This window comes from Ambystoma mexicanum, chromosome 9 (genome assembly GCF_040938575.1).
Source record: "Ambystoma mexicanum isolate Mex_15411 chromosome 9, UKY_AmexF1_1, whole genome shotgun sequence".
NCBI classification, from domain to species: domain Eukaryota; kingdom Metazoa; phylum Chordata; class Amphibia; order Caudata; family Ambystomatidae; genus Ambystoma; species Ambystoma mexicanum.
Genome location: NC_090931.1, coordinates 356,128,360 through 356,150,246, shown reverse-complemented (window position 1 = coordinate 356,150,246; position 21,887 = coordinate 356,128,360). Strand labels below are relative to the sequence as shown.

Here is a 21,887-nt window from a genome sequence, read left to right as displayed (position 1 = left end):
ACCGGGGTGCTTCGGTGGGGGCCCGACCCCACAGCCGGTTCAGTCCTGCTTTGACGAGGCTTTGCCGCCTTGCCCTCCTTGGCGACGACGGCGGGGTCCGCCCGACTTGCCTCGTCCCCTGTAGGCTTCTTGCGACGACGAACGGGCCGCTTGACGATAGGTGGAAAATCCGCCGCCGGAACCTTTGGAGGCACCCTGCTTGCCTCCGCCGCTCCGAAAGGGCGGCTGTCGTTGCTGGAGAACACCAAGAGCCCGGGCCGTCTCTGTATCCGTCTTGATGGCTTGTAGGGAATCGTCCATTGTTTTCCCAAACAGGTTGTTCCCCTCGAACGGCATGTCCAAGACTCTGGTCTGCACGTCCTGACGGAAGTCAGTTGCCTTGAGCCATCCACGCCGTCTAAGGCACACGCCGTTGCCCAACTGGCGAAATCCAGTGTCAGCGATGTCCGTCGCTATCGTAATGACGTGGTCCGACGCCACTTCTCCTTCCTGCAAGATCTCTAGGGCCTCCGCCCTCTTGTCTGGTAAGAAGTCCAGCAGGGGGACGATTTTGTACCACAACTCCCTGTCGTAGCGGGCTACGATAGCCAAGGCGTTGGCAGCCTTAATCATCGTCGCTGCCGATGAGATGACTCTGCGTCTCATCGTGTCCAATTTCTTTCCCTCGCCGTCCGGCGGGGAGGTTGACGTAGAGGCCGAGGCCCCCCCCCCGCTTTCTTCCTGGCCGCCGCTGAGACGACCGAGTCCGGGGTCGGCTGTGCCCGAAGGCACAAGGGGGCCGCGTCCAGGACCCGGTACTTCTTCTCGTACCGGTCCCTTCTCGCAGGCGTTGTGGATGGGTTCTTGAGGAGGGCGAGACCCTCATCCCAGATATCGTCCAGTAGAGGTACAGCGAGGACCGTCTTCCTCTTGGTCTCGCGCCGTTGATAAGGGAAACCTTCCTTCTTCTTCTCTTCCGGGCAGAGCTGGAAAAGCTCGGATGCCCTGGCGATCATGGCATGAAATGATCCAATCTCGTTGGGTGGGGAAGCCCGGGGAGGAGGCGACGACGGGAGATCCTCGTCGTAAACCTCGTCGTCTGTGCCCGTCGCGGCCGTGTCAGTCCCCGTATCATCCCCACGGGTCGTGGACGGGGAGGAGGGCTGAGCAGGGCGCGATGGTTGAAAAGGAGGTGGAGGATGAATCCTTCTTCTCTTAGGAGGAGGGCTCCCAGAAGGGCCTGGCTCCAGGTCCCGCGTCGGGAGAGGTGACTCCGTTGGTGGTAACAGCAATCTCGTCCTTATCTCCGAGCATAAGGACTGTATAGCCAACAAAATGGCCGCCGAGTTGTCTTGCGGCACTGGTTGAGGGGAGTCCAACGGGCGGTCAGGAGCCCCGTCGTCTCCTACGTCGGGCTGGTCGTCTTCCACGCCAACGCCGTGGCTTAAGACTTCGATCAGCTCCTCCTCAGAGGTTGAGGCCGAATCCACGACGACCTCCTGCCCCCCCTTTTTCTTCTCTGTCGGAGGTTTCACGGGGGTCCTGTCAATGGGCATGAAAGAGGACTCCCTCTGCGGTGGCAGGGAGACTCTGGGCCCCGAGGTCGCTACCACTGGTGTAGCCTCCACAGGCTGAGCCAGGGCCGCCGTGACTGTCTCGATAGAGGCCTTGGCCGGATGGATTAAGGCTTTCACCACCTTAGGTGCGCTCACCGCCTTCTCCTTGGGGGAGGGGTCACCGCCTCGCTCCCCCTCCGATGGGACCTTCGAGCTCGACCGGGGTCTCTCCAGGAGCTTCGCCGGGTGCTTGGCCTTCCTCTTACCCGAGCCAGAGCGTTGGCTCGTGGTTGATGGCGCCGGGGAGGATGCGCCCTGCCTGGCGCCTGTAGAGCCCGACCGTTCGGCGCTCCCGGTGCCAGCGGACTCGCGGTGCTTGGCCTTCTGTTGGACCCCCGTCGCCGGGGCGCCCTCAAAGGTCTTAGAAGACCGCTCGGACGACTTCTTCTCACCTGACGGGCTCTTCCCTTCCAGCCAGTTGGCGAGACGCAGATGGCGGTCCTTCATGGTCCGCTCCGACATATTGCCGCAAAACGCACAGTCCTTCTCCACGTGCGTCTTGTCCTCATGCAGGCAGTAGAGGCAGAGGGAGTGTTCGTCCTCCTTAAAGACATTCTGAAGCTGGCATCCGGGGCAGACCCTGAACAGCTTTCCGGGCGTCGAGCTCCCTTCTCCTGGGCCATGATCGAGATGGGCCTGAGAAACTTCTGGAGTCCTCTGAAAGCGTGGCTCGACGAAATCTTCACCCTTGAGGGGCGTAGAAGAATCCGATACGGGTCCCCGTTGATCGGATAAAGAAACGGTGGAGCTTGAGGCTCTTTTGACCGAAAAAGAGAAAATGTTCCTAAGAAAAAGCACGAAAAAAGCACTAAAGCTCGAGAGCAATAGCACGAGGATCCCAACACTTGAACGTGCGGTAAAAATCTGAAGATGGCTGCAGAGGCGGGGCTTAGGGAGATGGCAGTCATTGGCTGTGGTCAGTATGACGCAGAGATCAGTGATTGGTTACTACTACGAAAGACAGATCAGAAACGAAGCTGATACTGATTTTTCTTTACCGAGGATTCCCAGCCTGACGACGGGGAATATTCATGAGCATGTGAATCCATGCCAGACCCCATCCTGGAGAACTCTTTATTGCATGATCTCAATTTGTTCTTCCGGGGACAAACAGTTATCTGCAAGTTCTTGCAAGGCAGTGGGCACTATAGTACAGTCCGATTTTTCAACTCTGCAAATACTTTCACAGTTGCATTTGGAGTTTGTGCGATGCAGTTGTGTAAAAAGATGATTTTCTTCCACTTTAAGGTTGCATAATATCCTCTCAGGTGGCTCAAGCAGATCATCTTCAGGCTCTGGGTTTTTCCCACCCTTCACTTTTAAGCGATCTGTTTACTTTTCAGGAGCGCATTTACAGTATCATACCAACAGTTTTTTTTAAAGACTATTTTATGCTCTTGCAGAACAGCACCACACAGTCAAGGTTTTTGGAGAGTTAATTATGTAAGGGGTAGCGGAGGGCTTGTCGGTTGCAGCAAAGATGGCAGGAGGAGATGTGGATTTTAGGTCTGATCAGAATGAAACCTTTGTCCAGGGTTGGAGGGGAGCAAGGAGCTTTTCCGTCATTGTCAATTTTTATAGGAGTAATTTAAGGTCCGACCAGGGAAGAGGATTTACACTTACGTTTTGAAGGGACATGTCATTCTTGACGACAGCATCCAGGGTATGGTTTCCAACATAAGAGGGAGACGAGGGACACATTTTGTAGGAGAGTCCCAGAAGTTCAAGAATACTGACACTCGTTTTCTCCCATAAACAGTTTATAAATTGGGCATTTAATCAGTGCATTCTTTGAAGGAAAGAGTGACATCTTCAACAATATTGAGACAAGCTATGGGTTTTTGAAAACATTGCCTGCAAATGTATCCAAGGTGGAGGTGGCGTTGGTAAGGATCCAAGTAGTAGAGCTATAGGCTGGATAGGAGAGAGACACTTGCGATTTGTCAATTCATGGATTGTATACCCTGCTAGTAAGAGGGCGAGTCTTCAGTTTCCCCTATCTTGATGTCTCCGAGTGCTCAGACTGTGAGAACTTTGCTTTAACCATTTTGGGGTGCACATTCCTTTCCATTTGTTTCATTGTAGAGGTCAGTTTCCCTGAAGCACTGTCCTAGTGGTTTTAACCGGGGATCTCTGGATGTTGATGTATTTTGCTCTTTACTTAGAGAAAGCTGTCTTCTTTATCAAAGTACTTGCCTTTTCACCACAGAATGCCTTCCTTAGGGGTTCTAGGCAAGATATCTGAAGTGCTATAAACCTATTTGTCCTACTCCTAACTGCCAAGAGTCTGCTGCGCTCAGCCGTACTTTCCAAGTTAATCTTTATTTTTATTGATATAACTGAACTGAATCAGCTTTACAATCATTTTTTATATCATATCTAATATACATTAAAAAAGGAAAGGAGAGATAAGACAAAAACAATAAAAAGAACATCAAAACAGAATAAAAAGAAGATTGCTCTGTCCATCAATTCAATTCCTATGTAATTAAAAAGGGAAAAGATACAATTTCAAGATTTAAGTCAAATTCCTTACAGTTCCTGCGTAAGTATATAGAAATAACATTTCATCCATATATCTATATACTAAACTATATCATCCTCATTTAGTTCACTTCACTTAAAACAATTGTATGAACCATATAAAAAAGAAAGTGAGCTAAAGAGGCGATTTTCAAATCACCTCATGGCATTCATCATAGGAACTGTTTTAACAATTCTCCAAAGAATGATCTCTTTCAACGTTGATGTAAACATGTTCATGATTCTACCACTATTTGGTCATTTTGTAATTTCAAATCATTCAGAAAGGCAATTGTCGCAATTCTTAAGGAAGTAGTTCGACCACAACATATCATCCACCACATAGTATCTGGTGTGAGTAATCTATAGTCATGTAATATGGGTTTAAGATGTTGTTCTCATTTCTGTCTAAGAAATATACATTCAGTGAGTAGATGACGTGTGGTTTCTGTTTGGCCTATGATCTTACAAAAGCAGCATATATTGCATTTCATCTGTATCAATTTGTGTTTCGCTTTCAAATCCCTCGTCTCAAATAAGTTAAAGCGTATTTGCGTGAATTGCACTCTATGTTCATACGATGGTGACTTAAGCAAGCATGGTTCGGCTTCACTATATATCATAGTATTGCAAAAATGTCTCTCTTGTGCTGTACCAGTCACACTGGAATATCTTAGTTTTAGCTCTAGCCTGGTTCGTCAGTAGATCATCAAGTGAGACATCAGCCTCAGCTAATGCTTCAAAGACAACATGGCGCCATTTAACCATAAATTTATCGTCAGTTGAAAAGACATAATCAGCCAACACATTAACCAGTTTGTTCTTACCAGACGCCAGAATACATTTTCTGAACAAAGATGTCACCTGCCATGTGCAACGTGCATGTAATGATGTTAATCATACTTCAGTTCTGATCCAGGCTATTGGTAGTGATTTAGGTAGTCCTAGAATGCTTTTTCAAGGCGCAGCCATATATTTTCCGATATATATGGTTTGGTTTCAGATCCATATAGTAATACAGGAACCACTTTCTGCTTAAAGTATGATAAGGCTAGAGTGATAGTAAATTTACCATACTTGGCCTGGATAATCGAAGCCCGAGATATCATGTCTAATTTGTCATTAAGACTATGCAAATATGCGTTTTTATTTGGTCCATCAATGACCACTCCCAGGTATGTATATGGAGATACTACTTCTAAGGTGTGTTTTTGTATGTGCCATTTTGGCATTGGCTTTCTTTTTTTTTAGGAGTACCTCTTATGTTTGTGTTACAAATCATTACCTTTGTTTTATTAAGGTTAACTGTTAGCATATTCTCAGTTACATAATTTGCAAGCGCATCAAGCAAGTTTTGAAGGCCACAGGGAGTCTTTGATATCAGTACCAAATCATCTGCATATAGTAAAGCCGCAAGTGCTTTACCTGCTAGTTTTGGTGCATCGCTTACAACATCTTCGAAGCCTCTAGAGATATGAGATGAAAAAATTAAACAAGGGGGACGCAATTTTACACCCTTGCCTTAGGCCTATGAAGGTCATGATGTTAGCAGTTAAGAGAACTTGTAGGTTTAATCGGACTCTCAAAATGAGTAAGAAAGTAACATCCCTATCAAATTGATTAAATATGTAGGGCACTTCTCACGGGCAAGTTTGTCAAGTAAAATTGATCTGACTACTGAGTTGAATGCCGCTCTAAAGTCAACAAAAACAAAGTATAATGGTTGCTTTAGATGGACATTATGTTGTATCACGACTGTTAATGTTAGGTTTATCGGCGTCCCCATACCATGTATAAACCCTGTTTGATGCGGGTCTTGCTTATTATGTGTTATGACCCAGTTATTGAATTCCCGTAAAATAAACCTACAAAAGATTTGTCCAGGAATCCAAGAGAGCGATCGGTCTATAGTTAGAGGGGCAGGACCGATCGCCTTTTAAAAATTGGCACAACTACAGATGATTTCCATGACATTGGAATGCAATTCGTTTTTAACACATGTGAAAAGATGTTATAAAGAATCTGGGCCCACTGCTCAGGATGTTTCATCATGCAATTAGTGAGCCCATCTGGGTCTGGTGCTCTTGAATTTGACGACTTGCGAATATACTCTAATATTTCATCTTCAGATACTCGCAAGTCATCAATATTCATATTTGCTGATATGAATCCGCTCTGATGTGTGTCAAGATCAGCATATAGTTTCGTATAATAGCATACCCACATTGCTTCAGTTACACCATTTATCTGCAACGGGGCCTGTTTTATATGATTAGCAGCATTGAGAAAAACCCAGATTTGCGTTGTATTTTTTGTCAATATCGCTTTAAGCATTGCTTCTCCATCTGCTTGATAGAGGATACATCTATGGGTTTGCACCCAGGCGGAGTATGCACGCTGCAAGGCACGCACAACATCATGCCTAATATTCGCAGGTAATAACTGTGCTATTCTCTTTTCACGTCTTAGCATACTTTTACACTTTTGTACTTGTTCATCAGAACTATGTCTGGGTATAAAGTACGTGCAAGTTCTTGTAGAGGAATGCATCCTAAACAATTGAAGAGTGACATTGTAAGGTTCCTGAACCCATTGAATTTCCACCTGCTTCCCCAACAGCTCTGTTCAGGTCATGGAGTCTGGACTCAGTCCACCTAAATCGTGTTCTTGAGTTGTTAGTTGTAAGGTGGGCATCATATCTATGTTGTTCTAAGTTTTCGCTGTTATATTAAAGTTCCACTGCATAGTGAGCATATAATCATCACTGGAATTCTGTGGTATGATCTTAAATAGGGAGACATTTTGGAAAGTAGTCTTATCGGTGTATATGTAGTCGATCGTTGAGCTACTTTTTCCTCTACACCAAGTCTCATTCGATGGTATGTCACCCAAGATTGCCCCATTGAGCATCATCATGTTGCGACTGGACAGAATGTTCGTCCATCGTTCATAGATTGAGCTCTTTTTCATTTTTGGCGACTTCAGCCATTGTAAATTTAAATCTCCCATAGGTATAGCATTTGTTATCTCTGGGGTCATCAAGATCATATTTAAAAAGTTCTCCAATTCCTGAACAGATAGCTTGTCTGATATGGCCAAAGGATTACAGTATATGTTAATTATTGCAAAACAGCAACCTAAATAAGAAATTTTAGCAAGTTGCATAAATATATTCGGGGCTGCCCATGGTGCAATTACAAGACCTTTGCCCGTTTCTATGGCAATCATTAGACCTGAGGATGGTCGACCTTCCAGATTCACTTTAGCTGATTGGAAAATAATTTCATGATTGTTCCACACAGGGCATTCTACTAACCACGTCTCCTGTAATGCAACTATATCGAAATCATTTAAGTTGTTTCCACCTTCAAAAGAGAGATGTACGTGTCCACAAGTGTTCCAACTCACTAAGGTTAATGTATCACAATGCAACTTCGGCTGTTATGATGTTGTACCGGTTGATCTATGCTCATCACTGCCTGGGCCTCTCCACATCTTATGGCCATCAGTTGTGTCTTGAGTTTGTTCAGTGCTCGTGTGCATAGATAAAACTGTGGGATCGACGGCTACCAAAAAGCCCAGAGAATATAATTCCATCCTAGCTTGCCAGATGGTATTCCTGACAAGGTTAGATGAAATCCATAGTCGAACAATACCCAGATGTTCATCATTAAGAAATTCCACTTGCTGGATATCTATTGAGATGATATCTCTCAATTCTTCAATGTCTTCAAAATCGCCATCACGCTTGTTCTGTTAAGATCATAAGCTGTGTAAGGCGTAGGTCGACATTTAAGAATAAATCTGTGGTAGAGGTTTGGATCTAGGGCACGTTTTAGTTTCTTCATTAAGCCAGCATTCCACCGTTCTTCACCAAACCGTTGGTTTGGTTCAGATCAAAACTCATACTTTGGTGTATGCCTATCTTGATGTGTCGTAGTGTTAGAATTAAATGTCACAATTTTCTTCTCTGCAGGTGTTTTTATAAAGGAGTCCTGATCCTGTTTACATTTCAGATATTCATCTACTGATCTCTGTATTGTCGCCCTGATATCTTTCATTATATCTAAAGGGGGATAGTTGGGTACAACAACACTCGGTTTAACAACATCTAACACTGTGTTACTCGGTGGACAGGTAGAAGGAACTATACTTGACACTGGGGTGAGTCGTATCTCTGTGGTTGCAATATTAGTTGTCACTCTTTGTGATTGTTCATCTACCCCTTTTCTATCAAGCAGGGAAACCAAATCATTTAACAGGGAATGTTAAATGAGGTTGTACCGCATTCACTGTTTCACTTGTCACTGGCTGTCTATGCCGCGTAAAATTATTGTATTTGGCACGTAGACAGCCCCCAACTGTAGGTCCACTTTTCAGGGGAATTTGAATGCGCTTTACAAAGTGTTTGGTCAGTGACTGCGTTATACAAGGATCCCGTTTTTGGTTCTTACTTTTTTTCTGAATGGTCATCTGTACAGACTTCTCTTTTGTGTGAGGCGTACATCAAACATTTTATAAACCAAGGTCTCAGTATCCCGTTTACTAGTATCTGATTTATCATCATTAGCCTTAGTGAACAGATGTTTATTTGGTGGAACGGTCTCAGTGTTACTGATAGTAATAGGGACAGCTTTGTCTGTAAATTTATCTGAGCATATAATAGCAGCAAAGGCAGGCAACACAGGAATCGAAGATCAGATCTAACCTCAGCTTCACCTTCTATATCTAGTTCCGACTGAAGTGGATCTCTGCATATTACCCCCCCCCCCCGCATGAGTTTAGTTGCTTCATTATCACCCATCATCTGATTACCTATACATCTAGTGATTTTGTCCAGATTTTGTATAATTAACTCTAACTGTTCAGCTTTTAACGTTATCTTTGCATGCAAAGACTCAAACACTTTAAAGAGAGACATAATCAATGTATTTATGGCATTGATTGTTATTTCTACCAGAGATGTATGCATACTATGACCAATGTCATTACCATCCAAGTTTTTTAAATTCATGGATACTTTCTTGTATGGTGCACGCGGTGTCAGGTAAGCAAAGGAAGACGTTAGGTCTTTAGAACCCTGTGTATGTTGAAAAAACAAACTTGGTGAGCCATATAAACTGCCATCATTACCCTTGTTTCTATCGTTCGTTTGGTGATTTGCTCACTGTCGAACCGTCTTCAGCTGCAATAGCACCGATATCATTGAAATTATCTTTATTCATGTCTCGCAGGTTCGGGGGCGCCAACATCTTATTACTGTCCGTTCCACCACCCACCATGTGTGTTAAAGGATAGTTCCGGGACTTTTTTTTTATTGTTCCTATGGTTCTGCCATGTGTTTTTAAGCATAAATCGGTAGATCGTAGAAAACTTTCCTATGGACCTTACCCGACTTTTCGTCCATTAACGCACTCGAAAACATCCGCCATTTTATGATAATCCTATCATTTCCCCCCATCGCCCTGGCTCACCTGCTTTTGCGGCACTAAATCAAATCCCCCGCCCCTGAGCCTGACATCAGCAGACGCGTACCGCCCATTTCCCGTTTCGTGTCAACAATCGCTGCGCCTCAGCTAATGAAGTGTCGCCATGGAAATGGCAGGACGCCTCTTTCCTCAATAAGTATAAACAGACCGTTTCACAACACACAGCAGCAGATTTTCGAATCCATTCCTCTCTCTGTGTTACTTTGAGTATTCTGTGACTCGTTTCTGTGCTCTGGTCAGCTACCTTCGTTGATTGTAGCCCGTGTGAACAGATACCAGTACCACCGCTATAAATTATTTTACTTTCTTTACCACACAATGGCTACAATAATGCCGTATATGTACGAGCCCGAGTACACCGAGGAAGAACTACTGGAAAGGCAAGCACGCGAAAACGATGGGGATTCGGACGGCAGTTGGGAGGACCAGTCAACGGATGAAGAGCCTGGACCATGTCGCATGGACGGCGTCTCTACCTGGTGCACGTGCAATCGGTGCAAGCTAATGCCAACTGAGGAGGAGAACTGCTGCTGCCGAGAAAACTCGGGATGCCTGGCCTACATTTCGGAAGGCGAGCCAAGTCCGCAATGCATCACTGAGCTGCCAGAGTTCAGGGAAGCCTGCCTCTCACGGACCGTGTTGAGGATGATGATGGTGCTTATGCACGAACTTCGCGGCACTGTTCGTCCGCGTAATCCGAGTAACGAGTAAGTATACTCTGGTTGTGATGTCAGTGATGCCACTACTATGTCATGGTCGTCTCCCACATATAAAATTACATCTACATATCATTCGAATGCATGTAAATTGGTTCCATATTGTGCATTGTCTAGATAGAATTTTTTTCAAAGCAGAATGACATTTTTTACCTGAATCGACAGTGATAAGAAAGTTTTGTCATTTTAATACAGTTTGCATCTTTCATTTTCACAGGTGGTGTAGGCTGGTGGCCTATCGTTGCTTCACTTGGTGGCTTCACGGGAGGCTCGGACACCACGTTCGGAGAGTAATACCTGCCTGTGCGGTACTTGCCATTAGACAACATTTCCCCAGCGACAGTGGACAATACCGCGGATTTTCCCTAGATGTGCTGCAACCGCAAATTTACAATGTGTAATGTTTATTATTTATGTTCCTGTGTCTTGTCTGCACGACCACTGCCCCAACCCACCCCCGCCCTATCAAAGGCAGTTCGCACCGGGGTACTTGTGCTGGCAACTGGAGCAGTCAGGGAGCGATAAAGGCCAAGAGGTGCCAAAGACCATGTACACTTCAAAGTGGTCTATAGAGCATGGGTTGTTGTTCCCATGTCTACCTCCAGACCCCGTGTCTCCTGCCAAGCATCCCCCCTCACGCTCGACGGCCCCCTGCAATCCACATAAGTGTGTCTCCATTCACGAGTCTTCCTGTGTCTTGTCTGCACGACCACCGCCCCAATCCACCCCCCGCCCTATCAAAGGCAGTTCGCACCGGGGTACTTGTGCTGGCAACTGGAGCAGTCAGGGAGCGATAAAGGCCAAGAGGTGCCAAAGACCATGTACACTTCAAAGTGGTCTATAGAGCATGGGTTGTTGTTCCCATGTCTACCTCCAGACCCCGCCGTGTCTCCTGCCAAGCATCCCCCCTCACGCTGGACGGCCCCCTGCAATCCACATAATGCCACGACATATACACGTCATTCATTCACAAACACACCCCTGTTTCGAATTCTTTATAACCCACTTCATATTTCTAATGAGCACTTCTTTGCGCTTTGCTAGTCAACCCACGAAGGTGCTGGTTATCTGCTCTTCGTCTCTGTGAACTTCCGTGACCACTTCGAGGAAACTCGTCAGTTTGCAACCTGTGAACTGCTCCCTGTTCTACGACAAGAAACTACTCTGATCCCTGCATCGAACTGTTTGTTCGTCAAGGTAAGGCCATGTACCATAATCATTTTGCGTCCAATTTCTTTTCGTTCAAGACAGTACATGCAAGGAACTAGTCACATGTTCTGAGTTTACATTGGTATTCATAGAGAATTGTTGATCTTTACTTTTCAGAACTTTCCACAATGCCTGCCTGTTCCATTGGCGGTTGCCCTTCGAAGACCCATAATAAATCTGAAGGTACTATAATGCATGTTTTCCCTAAGACAATAGATCAGATAAGAGAATGGGTCCGATATTGCGGATATCCACCGTCTGAGCTTGAAAGTAGAGTCCTAGAGGTCTTTGCGGACAAGAGGGGGGATCGATACCGCATCTGCAGCAGGCACTTTACCTCTGACATGTACTCCACATCATTGCTAATAAAGAAGAACACACCGCGAGCGAGGCGAAAATTGCTCTCAACCGCTATTCCCACTCTATTCATCCACATCCCTCCACTGGTGAGTCAAGTTTACGTATTTATCTCTTGGCCTTGCGGTAGTGTGTAGCATTAGCTAACAATAATTTCCCCATTTATGTATCCATCAATATGAAGGCGGAAGATTCTCCATCCGTGTCGTTATTGCAGTCATCAGCCACTTCAAGCGCCTATTGGGTAATCTTACTTGGCTATTCTGCCACTGACTTGTTTTAGGCATGTAAATCAATAGATTTAATTTATCGTGTAATTATGTTACCTAATGGTACACCCTTGTACTCGTCCTCTAGTCTTTGTTTTCAGTTATAATTATTGTTATCCAAAATAATGCAAGTACTGTCTTTCAGGGAGATGCTGAGGAGTCCAACGTATTGACGACTACCGTTGATGTCACTCAGATGCTCGAGGTACGTTTCAGGACAGTTCCGTCGCCCTCCTATGTGTCTTCTTTTTTCAATTTTGTGTTCATTACTAATGAAAGTCCTATGTTTCAGGGAGTCGATGGAGCATTAGTCCAAGAAGAAGGGGGAGCATGCAGTTACGGGTCGGCGCAACAGCTTGCAGAAGTGTGCACCGCAGTTACATCGTCCCTTGATGTTCTTATGCATTTCAAGGTATGGATACTGACAGTTCGATCAAGCGAAATCATATGACGTGATTACATCCGCTATACTTCCTTCTTTATTAACGCAAGTACTATGTTTCAGGGAGATGACGGAGCTTCTTCTACAAGAACATCACCCCTAGTAGTTGATGCAGATCTCTGGGTGGTGACACTTCCAACGATCAAGCAAATCGAATCATATTTACATATCCATTATTTATTTTAGACAACTGATCATTTGTGCAGGTCTATTTAGATGAGCCGTTCACGCCTGCACAAAGTTTCTGTTCTTTTTATCAAAATAGAAAACCATACTAATGCAATTACTGTGTTTCAGGGAGTCACTGAAGCATCATCTTCAATAATATCATCAATGGAAGTCTAGGAGGAGCCCAAGGTATGGATCTTGACAGTTCCATCTAACTAGATCAACAATGCGTGAATAATTGTCGTTTGAATGTTCTACACAAAGCGTTCATTCGTGTTTTGCTATTGAGATGTACGTGGATATTGGTCCCCAAGTACATTTTGTGTTTTCGATATTATTATACATACTAATGAAAGTTCTATGTTTCAGGGAGTCGATGGAGCGTCAGTGCGTGATGGATGTGCTTATCATGAAAATATAGTCGTTGCAGCGCAAGAGGAAGTGGAGACATGCACACACGAGTCGGAGCAACAGCGTCCTGATGTTGAAGTTCGAGGCAAGAAAGTTTCAAAGAAAAGAAAGCAAAAGAAGGTTAGTGTCCTGGTCACCATATTATGTTGTTTTTCACTGTTAATAGTTCAATACTGTAAGTTGTGTTTAAACTGAACATCCCTTTTCCAATCTGTCCTCTAGTTGCGAGTGGGTGTACGAACTAGATCTACACAGACAGTGAAGCGAACGAGAGATGTTGCTTGTCAAACCTTTTGGCAGGGACTTGAGACTGGAGATGCATCGTGCCAATGGGAAGAATATGAAGTGATTGACAACGGAGCTATACCACATGCAGCCATTGATAGTGAATGTCCTCCTGGTAGTTCGGATGCAGTTGGAGATAAATTCACAGAATCCACACCCGCAAAAACTATGACCGCGAGAAAGTTGAAGAAATTGTCCTATTCACCCATTGCCGGAGAAGGAACAGATGTTGCAATGGAAGAGAATGAAGTGGACTACAATGAAACACCTTCAATATCACTGAACATAGCGGAAGACGATATCAGAGATTCTACCTTTCATGTGAGTGACATGTCCTCAACGTTACAGGCCGAACCAGCTGGGATGCAGAGTGACAGTATAAGGAAAGAGGCCAAATTCATTGTATTCGATAGTTGCTTGATTGATATTATTATTCGGTTGAAATGTGGGCATTCGGTAGGTGGGGAAGTATGTGGGGAGCCATTGATTAATGTGACTCGTGCAATTCGAGGCACTAACCTTAAAATACATGCCACCTGTACAAAATATCATCCTTTCTCATGGTCTGCACAACCCATGCTGGGACAACTGCCAGCAGGCAATCTACTTTGTGCAGCGGCTGCACTTTTTAGTGGTTCAAGTTTTAAAAAGTTAGAGTCTTTCTTTCAGTTTGTGGGAATCCATTTCATTGCGAAAACTCAGTTCTACAAATACCAAACCGATTATCTATTTCCAGCCATTAGCAAAGCTTGGAGAATGGAAAAAATGTCTATTGATAGTACATTCGCGGGCAAACGGTTCAGGCTAGCCGGTGATGGACAGTGCGACAGCCCAGGATTTTCAGCCAAGTACTGCACCTACCACTTTCAGGACATGGAAAGTAAGAAAATTGTGAGTTCGGTGGTCGTGCAGGTGTCACAAAGTACATCCTCAGTGGCCATGGAGAAAGTTGGCTTTGTAGCATCATTGCAAGAACTACAATCGCGGGGAATGGTGATCGACCTGATAGCCACGGACAGACACGTTTCAATTGCCAAGACAATGAGAGAAGAGTACAAACATATAAATCACCAATTTGACGTTTGGCATCTTGCAAAAACAATCAATAAAAAATTGTCGGCTGCAGGTAAAAAAAAAGATATGCAAGGTATTTCACAGTGGTCCAAGTCAATCAGCAACCATCTTTGGTGGAGCTCAAAAACATGTGGAGGGTCGTTGGAAATTCTACTGGAAAAATGGCGGTCAGTAATACAAACGTGCACAGCTGGAACACGAACCAACATTTCCACAATTGTGAACATGGCCATTTGTCCACAGAGGAGGCACGGAAGAAGAAGTGGTTGATTCCTTCATCACCCACTCACAAAGCCATTGAAAAGATTGTATTTGATAAAACTATAACAAAAGCTTTGAGGGGACTCACGGAATTCTGCCACACAGGAGATTTGGAGGTGTTCCACAATATGTGCCTAAAGTACAGGCCAAAACGATTGCATTTTGGCATGGAGGGCATGATAAATCGGACTCTTTTAGCGGTCTTGGCACATAACCATAATGTCGGCCGTCAACAAAGTAGGACGACCGGAACTTTAGGGACGCTTCGCTACAATAAGGCCTTCACTAAAAGAAGTAAATAATGGGTGATCAAACCAGTGTTTGAGGATATGCAATATGAGTTTATTGAGAGACTTATTGTTGACGTCCTAGATAGGCACATAAATGGAGTTGTGAACGAACCTGTGCAGGTGACAACTGCATTGCCACCCAACATTGCCTCTGTTCCATGTCCACCTAAAGAAGAGCTCATTGAGAAATACACATCACGGTTTAAATGATTGTAATTTGATTGTCTGTTCTCTCGAGTCTCCTCATGTCGCAGGCCCATTGAATATGTTTATCTATCCAACCTTGTTCATTTGCGCATTAAATTAAACCAAACAGTAATATAAATGATTTTTCAAAAAATATAGAATGTCTCCGTATTTATGGTTCTGTGGGGCTGCAAAGCACGCAGACAAAATGCAAAGATGGAGTGTAAATTTCAAGTCCTGTAAGACGGCCTTACACTGAATGTAGCTAACTAGGAATGTGTGTTCGTTCAAAGTGAAGGTCAGCTGCTTTGATTTTTTCTCGGGTGCCAGAATGGCCCACGACTCAGTATAAGGTTCTATTGTTATTTGACCTTGACAGGCCGGGACCACGTAAGAAACGATAATGAATATAATTTCAGAAACGAAAGCCATTTCATGTTCGTTCATTAGAAGAAATAAAACGTCGGCATAGAAGGAGTGGTATTTCGGGGCTGCCCTACGCACAGACACAATGGAAAATGCAAATATAATGTAAGTAACTCTTTAGATGAGTTTATACCGCAATTTAATTACTATACAGTAGCTTTAAAGACGGGTTAAGTTGTACTTGTTCATTCTATGTGGCATATTGTTTTGTACCGCGCACTATCTTGGGGAGAACCGTCTCCTCTCCCCTGCTACTACTGGTCCACTGTCTGCGACCTCGGTCCTGGGCCCTTCCACTCTCCACCTGCACTCCCTGTCAACCCCTGCACTGGGGGACTGTCTCAGTATCCTACAGCCCCCCCTTGACGTATAAAACCCAGTTGCACTGTCCTAGCTATGAAATAATTTCCAGACCTAATATATAAAATGAATAATTTTAATAAAGATCTGATGGTGAGACTAATTTCCTTTTTTTATGTTTTTCAAATAGATACATCGTCCATTATTGTCTGTGTCACGAGTACCAGACACCGGCGGATGGCTTCTATAATCGCCAATTGCTTCTCCGCATGAACAACGTTAGCACCCTGACCATTTTGTGGGACGATCGCCAAGTACAAGTATGCCCTTACGCGGTACTAACGGCTAGATGCAACATACAGACCGTTGTGGTGGCCTAGTGCCTCGTTGTTGGAACAGCCATGCGATTATCAGTGCGACCGAAGAGCTTATTTTATCGTAAACCAACACCCTGTCTACTGCACACGAACATCGCTTGCCTCAAGACGAAATACTTTGGATCGAGAGCAAATAAAAATTCATTGATCTAAGACCCTGTGTACAGCAAAGGAACATCGTGTGCCTCGAAACGAACTTTTCGGAACGTGAGCAAATAAAAATGCAAATCGCTGAATATTCTCAAAACATTTGATGTCAAATAAATGTACTTTGCCAAATGTACAATCTTGCCGTTTGATTTTAAACCACAGTTTCATATTCCGAATTGTGGCGCTGTATTGTGAGATGATCTAAGACCCTGTGTACAGCAAAGGAACATCGTGTGCCTCGAAATGAACTTTTTGGAACGTGAGCAAATAAAAATGCAAATCGCTGAATATTCTCAAAACATTTGATGTCAAATAAATGTACTTTACCAAATTTACAATCTTGCGGTTTAATTTAAAAGTACAGTTTCATATTCCCAATTGTGGCGCGCTGTGTTGTATGAGCTCATCTGTGTTGATTTCCTGGTTCTGTGGGGAGTCGCGTAGAAGACGCCTGGGCGCGTTTGCCTACGCAGCTCAGTCACGTCACGGATAGAGGCGGGGAATATGAATGTTTTGATCAAGTCTGTTTCAGGGGCGGGGGATTTGATTTAGTGCCGCAAAAGCAGGTGAGCCAGGGCGATGGGGGGAAATGATAGGATTATCATAAAATGGCGGATGTTTTCGAGTGCGTTAATGGACGAAAAGTCGGGTAAGGTCCATAGGAAAGTTTTCTACGATCTACCGATTTATGCTTAAAAACACATGGCCGAACCATAGGAACAATAAAAAAAAAGTCCCGGAACTATCCTTTAACCGCTCCGGGTCTGTTATAGCCACATGTGTTGGATTTTGTGTAGTTAGATCAATTAACGTGCCCAAATCAAGCCCTTCAGTCCCCTGTTGGGTTACACATATCTCATTAACAATGATAGTGTCTGAAATAGAAATATTTGCACCCTCACCTGTTGCACATAGTTCGGGCTTTTCCAAATTCGGGTTGTCAGAAAGCGCTGGATGGTTTTCAACAAATGTGGAAGTTAACGTGTCCAGTTCACATCTTGGGATACAAAACCCTTGTATGTCCCCGGCAGAGCTGTGTCTTTCAGGTGTCAGAATTGGTTGCCCTCCTAGTTTTTATTTTAGAACAATATTGGGTGAGGACTTCTGTGTCGTGGCCTTAAGGTGGGTGCACAGACGCTCTTGTCACTACTATATTGGCCGGCATTCCGGATTTAAGCGTGTAGGTTATGCCTTTCATAAGCACAATATTCTAAATGTAAGATGGTATCACGCAGAGGCGGCTTTCCACACCGTAACGCTGTAACCGCTCTAACAGCGGTAACAGCAAACTTCACCAGCAAACTTACAAAGCGTGCGCGCAAAGCGTGTGCATAGCTGGTAAATAGGTTCCTGGGAGTTCAAGGCGGAGCTTAGCCACAGCACGGCCTGGAATGGCAAAAACACGATTTAGAAACAGAGTCTATGACCAAGTCTGTACTTGCTTAAGCAGTTGCTTAGCACAATCCTTCCTGTCACTTAAGACCAGAGAGACTTTCCAAAGTTACTCACTTGTTAGCAAAGTCACAATCCAATTGTCAGCAAACGCACTCTGGCCAACACGAAGCTGCGTCTCGCAGCGTTAACAGCAAACTACACCAGCGAACTTACAAAGCGCGCCCAGTAAAGTTAATCTTTACTAAGTGGGCAATCCCAGCCTGATTTAGGTCTTCCATTCGCTTCAGTAGGATTCTGTAGCATCGCAATCACCAACTTTGGAATTTTCTCTCCCTCTACCCAGCTGAGAGCAGAAACAAACCGTGCTCTTAAAAGCAATGTTAACTCTCATCTTCAAAAAGGAACTCCAAAAAGGTTGTATCCTAGATGTTACCCCTTGATCCCAGCTTCCTTACCACAACAGCTGAGTGGATACATAACTTGTAGATGGTTCTTTTGAAATGTTCAGCCACAAGGCTGTTGTGCACTGCTCTCACAGCATTTGTAATGGTTTACTATATTTGTTCTTTTCCAGGCATGCAAACCTTGCTCCTTTGAAATATTCCCATTCTATTCGACACTTTGAAGAATCTGGTTACATGTGGCATATTATAAAAAGAGTCAAAACATTTAAAATATAAAATAGGTTTTCCAGGCAGATGTCAAGATCTGTTTTCTTTCATCAAGTCACCAGTTAAGTTTAATATCTCCTCATGCTTTGCGCCATCTCAAAAAAATTACATTTGTTTCATTCCAATGCTATGCTATACTCATCATGGACTACAACTTGACTATGGATTCACTAACATATCATCCAATTTTTGTTCTGCTTTACGGGTTCATGTCTATATTTTTTTAATAGCAGTTCCTACTTTCCTTCAGTCCACTTGTGATATGTGATGAAGATCATGATCTTCTGCCAGTCAAGTCTTTCAGCCAACACCACTTTGGAAAGTAAACAATAATGTACAAGTTAAACAATGTTATTAGGGAGTATGGTTATGCAACTCCAGGAATCCTGAGCCCTGCTGGCAAACAGTAGCATGATTACCAGAGTCTCATGCGATGTATCCAGTTAGCAGCAACACATATGAAAACAAGTACATTGATTCCATTGATGGACTGATCAGGAAAAGGGGGAATGGTGTACATCATCCCTCTTAGCACATCATAACTGCAAGACCACAGAGTAAAGAAAGACCAAGAACAACACAGGACGCTCATCTCAAATAAAAACCACCACAAAATACCTAAAACAGAAGCATCAGAAGGCACCAGATCCCCACTGCCAGCACGGACAATTTCCTTCAGTACGCCACCATCACCAGACACATCCTCCATTCGGTTCCCCAACTTCTGGAAAAAGGACTGCAAAAAAAAAAATAACAATTACCTGAAAAATTATCCTACAGAGTTGGCCTCTTCAGGGAACACGCTTGCTAGACAGTGCCCAAGGATAGAGCTCAACAGAGGTTATAAAAGGTTTATTCGATCAATGTGAAAGTCCCTTTATTCTTTTCTGAGCTTTATTAAAGTTAGTAAAATGTTTAAAAGTAGGCAACCTATCAAGGACATGCCAGTTTACTTTTTAAATGCCAGACCAGTAACTTTAAAAGGTCTCAAAAAATGGGGTGGATCAAAGGATCACTTGCAACTATGGTAGGTTTGGGTGCTGTACAATATAGAAGCTGGTTACACTGTTCCCCGGCATATAATCTTCTAAAGTAATTCTAGGTCATTACAACAGTCCAACTAGGGTGCTTGTGGTTTTGGATTCTTTTTTGAGAATCGGACTGGCCAAAAGTGGGTGCCAATCAAAATATATTAAAGCAAAAAAAGTGTAATAACCTAAACAAATGGATAAATGCTTTTCACGTTGTAAGCTTTATTTAGTGGTATGAATACTGAAGTGCTGCATTGGCAAATATAAAAACATAACCCTGTAGAACAATCTGTTATTGCACAACAAGCTTTTTCTGTACAATGTAAGGGTAAAGATACAGCTGGAGATGCCTTGGTTTATAATCCTTTTAAATCCAAAGACAAAAGTCATATTTGCTGTGATATTTTGCAGATAACTTGGAAGTCAACTGGAAGAGAACATAATAGAAAATAATGCAGAAAACAAAAAAAAAGAAAAGAAAGTCTTTTCAGTATGTAATGGAATCATAGACAACGTATACTGTTATTCTTCAAGACCATAGGAGTAATTGGTCACCCAGTTAAGCAGGCAAAGGAAAACAATTAATTGAACTAGGCTCCTCTTTAGGCTAAAACATTGCATACGTTATTGTAAGTAATTACAACGGCCTACTCTAAATGGTGACAACAGGATTCACATTCTGTCTGAATGCTTTTCCTGATCAACTGTTGTGTCAATGCAAGTGAGTCCCTTTCAAGACAGTACTGACATTATGTCAAAACATGCACTGTAACCAAATTACACATACATGCTCTTTTCATGTATACAATCCATATTTTTTGCAAGGCCAATTCTGAACGCCAATTGGCTGGTGTTAAATGACGCCACTTTCTTTTAGTTTGACTCACTGTGAAGTATTTTTTTGCCTCGTCTCAGAGTTGTGCTTTGCTTTTGACCGACTTCCTGCATTTCTCTTTCACCCTCAACGTTTGTCTAACAAATTCCCACATCCACTTCAATCCTCGTCACTCACTGAGTACAATGTTGACCTCTCTACAGGTTGTTTGATCACCGTTGTAGTTAAAACCTGTCAGAGTAGGTGAGGCTAAGCTCAGAGTCTCAACCAACGTCTTATGTTCACAATATCTTCAGGGCTAAATAAATGGTCCCTACAAGATTTACTCAGAAGACAAAAGGCATCTCAAACATGTTCATAATGAATAGTACAGATATGCAAGCACTAGTGTTATAAGTTCAGTTTTTTTTTCCAATGATTATTTTTTGTATGGGTGTCTGGCACAACCATTTTACTGAAGTTAGAGAAGGTGTAATGCAGAAAAATCATCCGTCGTCATCCAAACCCATGCGCTCGATGGGCAAACATTTGTATTTATTATGCCAATGTCAGGAAAATGAGGCTTTATTTCTAAATAAAAAATCTACTGAAAAACAACTTGATGTAAGGATTTTAAACGAGTGTGAACGCAGTCACTGTGCACACATTGCAGAAGACTTAGAAAATACAACTGCAAAAGCAATAAAACAATGTGATGCAAGGTGGCATCTAGTCCGTTATAAGAAGTGCACACAAAGTACTCTTGATATATAGGCCAGATCATTTAAAAAACAAATGAAAAAAACACACAGACAACTAGGCGAACATGAAGATGATTGTGAGCTCTGTGAGCAGGAAGGAGCTTCACTGTACAGGTACTCAAATCACCAGTATGCAATTACAAAATAAATGGCTGCATCCATTGCACTCTGGTTGCACAAAAGCAGCAAGTCAGAAGATTAGGATACCTTTCAGTTGACTGAAGATACCCAATGGAAATTGAAGTGGGTTCATGAATACAAATTCTGCTCATTCATAGAACATATCATAAAGAATGCAATGAGAAAATATTAACAATGTCTTTCAAATTGTAGAATAACTACATGAAACACCACTGAATGTGTCAGAAGGTCAAGTCTGGTAGAATCAATTGCCGGTTTATTAGAAGCCCTTTAGAAGGGTAAGATGATCACAATGGTAAATGGGTTCTAGGTCTGTATCCCACCTGTTGGAGGTCACTTCTATATAAAACTGTCTTTTTATGACCATCTTGTGGCCTTATGCATCCATCGGAAAAGTTGACCACCCAAGCCCCACGTGTCAAGTGCCTCCAACTCGCGAGTTTTGTCCTCCTGGTCTCCTCACTCCCTGCCAAACCCAAACCCATCATGTTGAGCCCAAACCCTCCAGGTTAAGCCCCCACACCTCTCCCTGCAGTACAACCCACC

At 43.6% G+C, this 21,887-nt stretch overlaps 1 protein-coding gene across 1 annotated transcript in view; it reads right to left on the bottom strand.

Moving 5' to 3' along the window:
• The window catches only part of FKBP6 (FKBP prolyl isomerase family member 6 (inactive)), a 513,007-nt gene that overhangs the window by 346,264 nt on the left and 144,856 nt on the right, over positions 1–21,887 (bottom strand). Inside the window, exon 2 of the mRNA XM_069614783.1 lies at positions 19,213–19,330. Coding sequence (XP_069470884.1) covers positions 19,213–19,330 — 118 coding nt within the window. The remainder of the gene's footprint in view (positions 1–19,212; positions 19,331–21,887) is intronic.